Below are 11,985 nucleotides of genomic sequence, written 5' to 3'. Positions count from 1 at the left end.
TATCCGTCATCAGCATTCAAAAATACTTCCAGAATCACCTATTGGTTTGTAAACAACCGAAATTTCCCTTGTGTAAATTCATTTTGTTGCGTTCTGTATAGCTCGACCACAAGGAAAAAAACCTTCCGTCAAAAGCATTCGCACATCTTCCCTGCTGTTATCGGTGCTCGGGGCAGTGTTGCCAGGTCAGACTTGAAAAAATCGGGAGATTGTTCCTTGGGAAACCAGAAGATCTGCTACAAAATCTGATGAGGGGGAAACAATGTATTTTTATCAGGCGGGTAAATGAGGCATATTACCCGGTAATAATGTTGCCCTCTCAGAAAACACCACTTGAGTTTGAAATTATCACGTTCCTACATCCCTATTATAATAATGGATGTAAATTACTGTGACTGAAATCAACTCATACGTCTGAAACTATAGGCAGTTTTATGTCAACATTCATTTTCCAGAAGGGGAAATAGTAATGTAGAAATAGTAATAAAATAATAATAATAATGTCCTAGCACAATTGAGTATCGTTTGGCATAATTTCACAGTTCAAACAGCACTTTTCATGTCTGAGTGGAGTTCCACTCTATCTCTCCCCTCCATGTTCAAGTAAGATGAGCAGGAAACGTGTTTTTGAGCAGGCCGTTGGAGGTTCCATAGAAATAGTTTATTAAGGAATTCTCCCGAGAAATCAATAGGTCTGGCAACACTGACGTGCACCGCGCTGAGGGCTCCTTCCCCCTATTCTTTCCCCCACCCGCCAGCGCGATGAGGTTGTGCGCAGGTTTCTTTCCTTGTGGTTCCACTATAATAGGTGTAATGGAATGGAGAATATGAGAATTTTGATTGTGAAATTGTGAAAAAGTGATGGGGAAAAAAAGAATTTCATTTTTGTGATCAGCATCTAAAACACTTCCAGAGTCACCTACTGATTTAAAAATGTCCAAAATTTAAAAAATAAAAAAAATATGCAGGGTCGTTATCTTCACATGAGCAAATGTTCACTCTGGTTGTTACCACAGCATCTAGCAGAGAAGCAAGTTGCAATTAGAACATGATCTGTCACCAAAACCAGTCTAGCAGCCATCACTTCCAGCCAGGTGGCCAGCCCAGTGCCAACTAGGGCATTCCAATAGAAAATTCAGCTCCATGTGATACAATCTTTAACTCAATGGACAACGGTTATCACCTCCTTGAAATGGTAGCTCATGTTGACCACAAAAAAACAGAAAGTTCATGTGTAATGTGAATGAATGATAATTCTGCTTCTTCTTAAATTAGCGTTCAATATAATAAGCCATGAACCTTATTTACGCTAGTGTAAAATGTTCAAGGGGGAACCTAAGACCTCTTGAATACGGTTACCAGATCAATACAGGAGAAAAGTAGGATATGCTGTCCCAAAATGTAGGTCACAAATCATTAGCAGTAAATAGTAAACATTACTAGAACATTAGCAAAGAATGTAAAATTGACACATTTTCAGTTGAAAAAAGATATTTTTAAATTATTTCTTAAATAAAATTCCCAAGCTTGTAATCAGTACTAAACAATACATTTCTTACTATGCATGTTACCAGCCATACTTCTCAGAGGAGCCACTTTTTCTTGAATTTTGGGTTTAGTGAAAATATACTTATGAAACTGAACAGTCAAACTGTTTGAAATTATACTGAACCAGCACCAAACATTATAGAGAATAAATGAAAACATATTTTTCTCATCAGTTCATTGTGCCGAGATTAATGAAAATATTCTCCCAACATTTGCATTATGACCTGGAATGGCAAACAAATATTGAACGAATGTGAAACATAATGTCATTAACTAACTTGATGGTTGCTGAACTTTCATTTGGGGAGTGTTTTAGTTCAATAAATTTGTTTCGTATACTCCCTGCTTTACAATCAAAGTATTGAATAAGAATGGGAAACATCTTATACAGGATCCGTTCTGAAAGTATCCGAACTTATTTATTTGCAAACAATTTATTGATGACAATTACAACTGCTGTCAATATTCTTCAATGTAGGCACCTTCAGCCTCAATACAGCGAGCATAGCGACTTTTCCACTGTTCACAGCAGTCCTGGAAGTCCTTGACTGACACCCTCTTTAATGCTGCGGTCGTGGCAGCTTGAACCTCTTCAATTGACGCAAAACGCTTCCCCTTGGGCACTCTTTTGACTTTTGGAAACAAAAAGAAGTCGACCGATGCCAAGTCCAGGCTGTAAGGGGGATGATGAGGCAGCATTGACATGTGTATGTTGGCAAAAAACTCACCTACCAACAGCGCTGCGTGAGCCGACGCGTTGTCGTGGTAAAGCACCCACCTGTCAACGATGTCAGACCGGATGCACTGGACCCTCTGTCGGAGACGCTGAAGCACTGTTTTGTAGTAAGCTGCATTCACGGTGGTCCCAGCAGATACAAACTCTTTGTGCACGACCCCCTTCGCCTTTGATTTTGACATTCGGGCCTTCTTTTGATGAGGGGATGCGGGGGACGTGTGCCATGTGTAAACTTGCGTGCGGGACATCACTTCCTCGCCGTAAGCCTCCCCTAGCATGGTTAAAGTCTCCGTAAAGTTTTTTTTTCAATTTAACACAAAATTTCACAGCGTAGCACTGTTCCAAAGTGCACTCCATTTTCACCAAATCCACCAACTGCAAATTCTCGACGCGACGATTTTTCCATGTACACAACACGAGCGATTGCACCTCAACCACTGCTCGCAGGCAAATGAGCGAGGCCTTGTTTTTAAGGTTAAGGTCCCCACCGCCACCTGGCACAGCTTACCCGAACCCTCGACCGATTCTCGTGCCGTGCTGCGGACAGTTCGGATACATTCAGAACGGACCCTGTATGATGTTTCCATGAGTATTTCTATTGGTATAAACCACAAAGAAGAAATTCCAGTCAGGCATTGAACAGCGAAGTCAACAAAATGTGGCCCCAAAACTTCATTGATTATAGCTTCAGCCTTTGTTCTAGAATAACACTTTTTTCTTTGTAATTTCTGAATCAAAATAAATTTCGCTATTGAGCTTGGGATTGCAATCCATAGACTTGTAACTTGCATGATGTTTTCCTGTTGTGGTCTCCCCGATGGTGCAGTGGTAGCGTCGTCACCTTGTAATCAAGGGGTCCCAGGTTCGATACCCGGTGGAGGCACAAGTGGTTCGGATCCCACTTTAAACTGTAGCTCCAGTCCCGATTAGCCTTACTGTGCATAAAGTGGACTTAAAACCAGTAGCGGCTCGTGCCTAAAATAACAGGTGAAGAAGTATATTTATAGGCAATGAAAACAAATAGTAAGTGCCAGTGCCCCCAATTTAAAACGTCTTTTTTGTCTTCATCCGTCCATCTGGAAAATGGTGTCTGCAACAAATTACACACTAAGTCATTTACTGGGTTCATTGTAGAAACCACAGCTCAACACATGAACACAACACACGATAGGAAACGCGAAACACACACGCGGAACAAGATCTCGCGAGAACGCGAAGATTTTGCCACAAGCACTGGATGCGATGTTTTCTCCGACGAGAGAACTGCTTCATCTAGAAGGCGACACCCGTTCAAGGCCAACGCTAGGTGACGTCACCGTTGCCATGACAACCGGCTAAGTTTTCCGCAACCTAGCGGTGTTTGCTCTTGGGTTGGGACGAACTCAATACGTGCGTAGCGCCGAGCGGCGTGTTATTTGAGTATTATCGTGTGCGTTCTGCTGGGAAATAGTTAATTTAACAAGCAAATGAAAAATGTCAATATTAATTTGAAAATTAGGTGAAAACATCTGCACTTGTTGCACTTGGCCAGCCGCCACTGCTTAAAACAGCAAATCAATCAATCAACGTTTTCCTGTTTTTTTTACGTTCGACTGAAACATGCATTTTTCTTAATTCAAACTATGTGATGCTCAAGATACAGGACATGTCTGGTAACCCTACCATTGAGCCTCTGAGTTTGTTTTGCTGCATTGCTCTTGGGGAGATTTCACACTGAAACGACAGGCGACAACCCTTAGTAATCAATTGAACCATTCAAACCGAAGTGACACGGCAAGCTGCACATATTGCTTGTTGCTCGGACTGGACCACTTTCACAATACCATGCATTGGGTTGCCTTAGTTTGTTGTTCGCGTATGCACAGTGAATGCTTCAGCAGAACAAGCCTATATTTAAACTATATAAGCCTTACAACATTTTTGAACCTCTAATAAACAAATTAGTACAATTATATTCATATCATTACTTGATGTCGACATCATGTGAAATGAGCAGAGAAGCAAGTGTCGCTTGCCCCTTTGGTGTGAAACTCTTGTGTCGCTTGTCGCATTGGTGTGAAATCTCCCTTACAACCTAGCCACTGCTTTAGCACCAAGAAATCCCAAGCAATAATGTATATCCAAAGGGCATCCAGTGAACGACTTCACCTTAAATTCCTCATTTAACACTAGCGGAAATAACTCTCATGTTGACCATATTCATGGCGGAATCTACTTGCAGGTAAGGAGCCAAGCTTTATGTTTTTTTTTCTGAACAGAACAAGTATTAGCAATAATACCCATGGTCCAGGTCAGGTCAGCTCTCCCATTTCAAACTTACTTTCTTTTTTTTGCAATCAATGTAATTAAGTGAATCATGTGTTAAGAATTAAAAGCCAAGCCTCATTAACCTTCAAAGTTTAGATACGATAGTTGTTCAAACTTATTTTAATTTAATTTTGCAGAACAGTTTTTTTTATATGTATTGGATATTATAAGCACAGATTATCTACAGAGGTAACAGTAGAAATTGTAATTAAGTACTGTGCTTCACATTTTTGTAGGGATAGACGTATCGAAAATGTAGTTCGAGTACAAATCAGTGGCGTATTGTGCCACGTTGCATGGTTTACCTGCTACAGATATTGCCGTAAAATTTGAAGGTGTCGGACTCTAATTTTGTTTTAATTACATACCTGCTTTGGTGTTTAATTTCTATTATATCTAATTAATATACAATATATAAGAATTGTTGCAGAAAACCAAGTTTTCAGAATATGCCACTGCAGGCTCGTAGCCGGGGGGGGGGGGGGGACTGAGCACTGCCGCCAGCCCCCTTGACATTAGGTGAAACTATTTTGTATTCTAATTTGTTTGAGGTGAAGAGTGAAAATGTATACAGAATATATTATTTTGTTCACAACTTCGTTCATCTTGTTTATGAGCATAAGTCTAAGCAGCGGTAAGTGTTTAGAAGATTCTCTAGACTTTAGAAAGTTCTTTCATAGGGGAGCTTCTTTATCTGTACCTTCCCTGCCCCGTTGAAGCCTCTCCTTTGACAGAAATCTGTGACTTTGACGTCATCATCCACATTCCTTCCACATCTGCATCAAATGTCAACAGATCCCAAGCTGTGGGAATAAAGAGGAGTTTTATTGCTTCAGCCGGGGGTGGAATGTAAGGTAGGTACTATGATTGAAGTGAATATTGTATATTTTAACATGTATGATATAAATATCTTTATCATCAAAAATAGTATGGAGTGTGTAGTAAGGGATGGTGTCAGCAGCAGTCATTAGCACTTAAAGACATGTTTTAGAAGATATAGAAAAAAACTGTAGTATTTGTATGATATTTCTAAATTTTAGATTTTACATTAACTTAATGACCCCCGACACACATAACTTACCTTCATTTAATACTGTTAAACTTTTGAAAAATGGACTTGGTTTACAAAGCCCCCTTGATAATCTGTGAGCCCCCCCCCCCCCTGGAGATCAGTTCTAGCTACGGGTCTGTGCCACTGGTATAAAGTAGCAGCTGTGGTTAGTACAATACGCTTCAACACTAGAGGTTCTGGGTTTGAATCCCGGCATGGGTATGTGTGTTCTTTGTGAGCGACTCCTCAATTTCATCATATCACCACTCACCCTTATCATCACGATTAGCCAGAAGTGGCAGAAAAGTTACACTAAAGCAACACTAAATAACAAAAATCAACAACAAATTAGCAGCTCAGCCAATCAATGACAACATGATCCTACCACTTCAAAAAATAAAGTTAGTCCAAATACTATTTAAACAGCATTAAGCTTAAAGACTATATTTCGATGAACTAATCTAAAAATGTTTTAAATTTCCAATTATGCTTTAGCTTTAAGTACGGCTTCAGTAACGCACATCAAGGGGGGGTGTTATGTACCAAAAAGTCGTTAGTTGGAAACAGTATCAGGAACAGCTAAGCCGTTTCCTGCCACAATAATATAATGGTAAGAAGCAGCTGATGTGAAATTTCATTTCCCTTGAAATTTCACTTCAGTAATCTTTGAACCAGAGCTCTTTGTAATGATTGATCTGTTTAAGTCACACTTGGAACTAAATTTCTCTTGAAATTTCATTTAAATGAAAACGAGTAATCAGTTTAAAACATTCACATCAGTTTCATAACTCCCCCAACATGACTCAAGGCCTATCCTGTCTTTGCAGTTAGTTTTAACAGTGAAATAAGGGTTCCAGGTGTGACCAAAATGCATTGTCTGGATGTGACTTAACTATCTTCAGGTTAATTCAATGGCTATATACAAAAATAATTTAAACTGGCAGTTATATCGTAGATGGTAAGCCTAAGCTCAAAATTTAGACTAGCCTAGATAACTATTTTATTACTCCCAGCTAGATTAAAAATAGTTACACAGATTTCTAATAGAATTCTGCTTACAGTTCTATTTAAGTAAAAGTTTCACCTTTTGTAGCATCAAATTACATGAAAATTGACTTCTTTATCTTACTGTAAGCATTAATTTTGCATACAAGTATTTTATATTCAAAACTACAGTACCACATGTCACTAAAAGTGGTGTATCAGGTTCAGAGGAGTGGCGTGCATGTAGCCGCTGTTACCGCAGGTAACACCAAAATATAAAGAATTGAAGAACCTGTCTTAAAATATTATTACGTACATAAGCTGGTAATATTGTCGTAAAGTAAACATTGCAGACTGACATTTTTTCTGACACCGGCAAAAGCGAAGAGGAGGACTGATCCGGTACCCTCCTCAGGCAACATGAGGAAAGGGTCCTGAGCCCAACCAAGGAAGACTTTCCATCGCAGCAAAGACTCTTACGGCGGGAGGAGGAGGCGGGTTATTGGCATGACTGTTTAGCCGCCGCAGTTGCCGGTGATTCTTACTGGATACAGATCAGTGTTGCCATATTCAATTGACAGAAAAGAGCTAAGTCGCCTAATTGGGTCTATCTTACTCTGAAGGTGTCCAGTCACACTGGGGAACGTTTGCGCAGTGGTAGCTTTGCCACCTTGCAATCAAGGGATCCCGGGTTCGATACCCGGTGGAGGCACAAGTGGTTCGGATCCCACTTTAAACTGTCCCGATTAACATTACTGTGCATGAGTGGACTTAAATCACCAAATCAAAATTTTAAAAAACAAATCACAATGGGGGAAAAGCAAACTACCAAGTGATATTTTGCATTTACTCTAAATATCAGCGATTACGAAAGTCCTCTTTGTCCTTCTTCGACATCATGGGCAAGAAGGAGAGGAGAGGGGTGGGTATGGTCAAGGGGTCCGCTGTCCTCCTAAAAATGTCAACCTAAAATTCTATATTTCACACATATAATATTATTTCGGTTATAGGAATTTGTGATAATTGTTGAAAGGGCCGATTGAGATTGACATATGTTGTCGCAGGAATGCGATAATTTCGGATTGAAGCAATGTTTTTGAGGTGGTAGAACTGTTTTTGGGTGAAAACATTACTTAGAAGCATAATTTCCCGATTGTTATTTTAGCATGCTCTGAAGGGTCAGGTGTCGCAGGTTCGAATCCTCAGCAAGAAATGGTTATTTCAATGTTTGTTGTTATTATTTTACTTACATAATTATAAAAATTAATAATTACATACACAAAGAAATAATAATTTTATTTCAATAATTCACCATGCATCCTCATCGTCATGATTATCCTATAAAGCGAAAGCCTTAAAGGTAGCAAGGGACATAAAATATACGAAACAGTAGTGGTGTCAGAAATGAGATTTCAGTGGATTTAGCGAAACATGGGAGTGGGAGTAGTTAGGAAACAGATGAAGACTACATTTACTCTACATACGTCTTATTAGAAACGAAAAGTTTCGCTATTTGGGCAAATCTGCTTTCAAAAGAACTAAGATGGCACCAGTAGTAGAACTGGACTTCTTGCAGGTTCCGAAGGAAATATTGGGGAAGGGCCGATGCTGAGAGGGGAGGGGCAAGTTGGGTGCTTCATGTGTTACAAAAGTAAACAACGGTTTGCGGGAGGGACTGTGCAGTGCGAGTTTTGTGAGTGGTGTCTTTCGTCTTTATGTTGTTTTCGGGCATGGTCAATTAATTTATGGAGCTTGATCAGTTCCGAGGTTGCAGGTTCATCCTATCTGAACAGCGTGTGTAATCGTGCGATAGAAGATATTTTGAAGCAATCTTTCGGTTCGTTCTTTTGCAGAAAAAAGCGAAATTGTGGCGAAAGGGAGGTCAAAGCCTATTTTGAATGATTTAAAAAAAAAGTCGTCTGCTGGATATGACCGACATTTCAATGTTTCGTGGTATAGCGACTATACGTGGTTATGTGGATGTGCGCAGTTGTCGAAACTGTTTTGTTGGCCATGTACTCTATTTTCGGGTGAAAAAAAGTGTGGAATTCAGGTGTGAATAACATGGACCATGACCATGATGCACCCATAAATTCAAATTCAAATGAAAAACTTCACTTTATGACAGCATCATAGAACTTTTTTGATTTGATTTGATTGATTTTGCTTCGCTTGTGCCACTTTTGGCTAATTTGCGAAGATGGGGATGAGTGATGATATGATGAAATTGATGAATCGACATCACAAACGTCCATGCCCAAGCAAAGATTCAAACCTGGGACCACAGCATCATATAACTATTCTCAAAGAAGAGTCGTCGCATTGATCTGCTCTATAAGTAGCCTTCGATGTTTGTAAGTATCAAAATACGTATTATTGTGTCAACAACCAATGTTTGCGATTTCACTTCAGTCCCTATGTCAACATTTTTTTTCCTGATTAATAACTTTACCAAAATCTAGTATTGAATTGCAGACGTACCAGATTAATATTATATGAACTACTTGGAAGACATTGCAGGGGGGGGGGGGCACCCAAGTCTTACGGCTCCTCCCTTAAATGTCCTACTGATAACCAGTAACACTTTTAAAAATCCCACGCCACGCCACTGATCAGGTTATATCACCTTGATTAGAAAGATAAATTGGAAGTATGAAAGCCTGCAGAGATTATCAAGTGTGATATGAACTAAATACAGAAACTAGCCAGTCATAATGTCTCAGTCCTGGATGTTGCAGATGTGTTTGTCAGATGCTGATGACAGGCACATATCTTAAAGTGGGTACCTGGAGGAAACTCTTGGGCATAAAGGAAGCCAGGGGAACGGTGCTGATCACATCACCCCCATCTTTGGCCATGATCAAGGAAGTGTGAGGCCCTAACCCCACACCCCCTATATGCTTTCATGGCATGGTGCATAGCACAGGGGAGCACTTTACCTTTACATATTTTCAAATTAATTAATATTATAATTTTATTACATAAATGGGTAAAAGGACTGTTTAAGAATAGTGATATAACAGAATGTATTCATTATCTAGATAACGTGTAGTTAAGATCGGCAAAATTTTGTAAAAAGCAACAACAACAAGAAGGAAGCAAATTAAAGTTCCTGGTGATAATTTATGAATGTTACGTTTAGTAATATATCTTACATAAATAATTTTTGGTACTGTCATTCAAAGTCATAAGATCACAATATAAACCTTGCCTTCCAATACGTTTGGCGGAAATAAATAACACTCGATTAAACAACAAGTACATTTTCATTATTTAGTTTTAGTTATTTTATTATCATTACTTAATTTTTGTACATAGTAAGTCTTTCAAGGGCGTCCAGACCCTCCCCCCTGCCCCCTAAATACGTCCTTGGCTGATGAGTCTTATTTCAGTTCCCAGGCATTGAACCGGATGAAGAGCTCTTGTCGGCAGATGTCTATATGATCGTGGAATGGATTAGTGACAAAACTAACAGGAAGAAGAAATACATTTGTGTTTGTCAGTCAGGAATCTCTAACAAAAAATTACTAAAACTTACATTTCTGTAACCGTTTGGAAAATCTTGCATGAAATATATTGCTGCTCAAAATGAATGGCATATTTCTGTGAATGACATAAGAGAGATCATTTCTCCTCCACCCATTGAAATGAAACGGTTAAACAGAATTCTGTATACTTTCAATAAAAATAAATATTGTAGTATCGAGGAGCTCCTTTGTTTTACCAGTAGTGCAACAGCCCTTGAGAGCCAAGGCCTACCTACTGACTGCCGGCCTTACTGTCACATGCCTTAGCACAGGTGGGTGATCATCCAATCAGTCACGGGCTGACGTGTGGTTAGCACGACAAACACCCAGTCATTGTTATACATTTCCATGACCAGGTTATGCTACTCATTCATAGTGCTTAATTGTCTCACGATGGTGGGTGGCCAACGGTCCCATACATTGGCCGAAATCTCTGGGTAAAAGTTGTTACTCTTCCCTCACGAAGACTCGAACCAACGTGCGTCCCTAGCTCAAACCCAAAACCTGACACCTTAACCTCATGGCCACAGTGCAGGACACAAAGGAGTTACTAATTAGATACTTACATGTCCTGGAATGGCTTTAAGAATACAGATTAACAGCAAAGAGTAATGCAAAAAGTGATAAAGATGCTCCATAAATTATAATTTCACCAATAAAGTTGCTTGTTATTAACATTTACGAGTTGAGGAGATTGTTTTCCCCTTTCATATTGTTGAGTTAAAGTATTATGGCATTAAATGGGGTTAACGAATGAGGTATTCACATAGGTCACACAAGGAACTTTGACAGATCACACCCGGAACTTTCATAAAAATTAATAACAGTAAAAATAAAAATGTTTCCTCTATAATAAACAGATGAAATGAAAGGTTACAATCTACATTTCACCAAAAAAATATGATGAACAACAAAAAAGTTGTAAAAATTCAGAGGTTTTAAGTTGTATGGTGGTAGGTGAAGCTTTTAACGCCGTGCGAGTCACACCCGGAACTCCCTCTTATTCATGAATTGACCCAAAACAACATTGTTCACAGAGCTCTCTCTTCAGACAGTAACAATGTCCTCCTTCTGAATATTATGATGATATAGATGAGCTCAATGTCTTTGTTCACAAAATATTTAGATTTGTGTGTGATTGTCTACCCGGAAGTCATGGATTGGCTGAGCTATTTAAATGCCATTCAAAAACATTTATCTTAAAATGGTCACTCAGGAATTAATTTTCTAATTTAGATATCTTCAGTCATTCTTTAACATTGATTGTTTTCTGTATTTTACATTAGCACATAAAAATATTCACATATTTAATTTTGCATTCTTCATGTGTATTCCTTCTGAAAGCCATAATAGTTTAAATTTTATAACTTTAAGGTGCTAGACCCTCTATGTAATAGCAATATTACTAATATGACAATATGGTTACATAACCATACTACTGATGACTCTCCAGGTGAAATACACATTCTACCAGTCACAGTAAGCACCACACCCATCTTAGCACAATGCGTTTTCCTAATGCATTAAACCTAGTTGGTACGAACAAGATTTGGACACTGTAAATTTCAGGGTGTCTAATAAATAACAAATCCAAAATTCTTGACATTTTTCTTAACCTTTATTCGACTCCTGTTAAGATGAACACTGAAGTTGTACTTTAACAAGAGAATAAGACTTGCTTTATTTAATAATGCATCCTGTACAGCATTTGGCTGACTAGCGAGGCTCTGGCCTCTGCACTCACAGCATGCGTATTCTTCTGTGGGGTTCACGTCACTTCATCCATCTCAACTTACCACCATTTATCTTCATCTTCGCTATTAGTCAAAAGG

The 11,985-nt window shown here is 39.0% G+C and overlaps 2 protein-coding genes across 2 annotated transcripts in view; both read right to left on the bottom strand.

Annotated features, from left to right (window-relative positions):
* Positions 1 to 2,007: 2,007 nt before the first annotated feature.
* LOC146005531 (histone-lysine N-methyltransferase SETMAR-like) lies at positions 2,008 to 2,562 on the bottom strand. The gene has a single exon (XM_083144780.1). The coding sequence runs from the start codon at positions 2,560 to 2,562 to the stop codon at positions 2,008 to 2,010; it is 555 nt and encodes a 184-aa protein (XP_083000906.1).
* A 9,310-nt stretch (positions 2,563 to 11,872) lies between these two features.
* The window catches only part of mRpS28 (mitochondrial ribosomal protein S28), a 34,883-nt gene continuing 34,770 nt past the window's right edge, over positions 11,873 to 11,985 (bottom strand). Inside the window, exon 4 of the mRNA XM_083144303.1 lies at positions 11,873 to 11,970. The gene's annotated coding sequence lies outside the window, so the exon portion shown is untranslated. The remainder of the gene's footprint in view (positions 11,971 to 11,985) is intronic.

The sequence above is a fragment of the Lepisma saccharinum genome, chromosome 23 (genome assembly GCF_977018435.1).
Source record: "Lepisma saccharinum chromosome 23, izLepSacc3.1, whole genome shotgun sequence".
NCBI lineage: Eukaryota > Metazoa > Arthropoda > Insecta > Zygentoma > Lepismatidae > Lepisma > Lepisma saccharinum.
This window is presented reverse-complemented; position numbering and strand designations above follow the sequence as displayed.

Excerpts from the sequence above, each read along its gene's own strand:
- LOC146005531 (XM_083144780.1), bottom strand. The coding sequence starts at position 2,562 with ATGCTAGGGGAGGCTTACGGCGAGGAAGTGATGTCCCGCACGCAAGTT.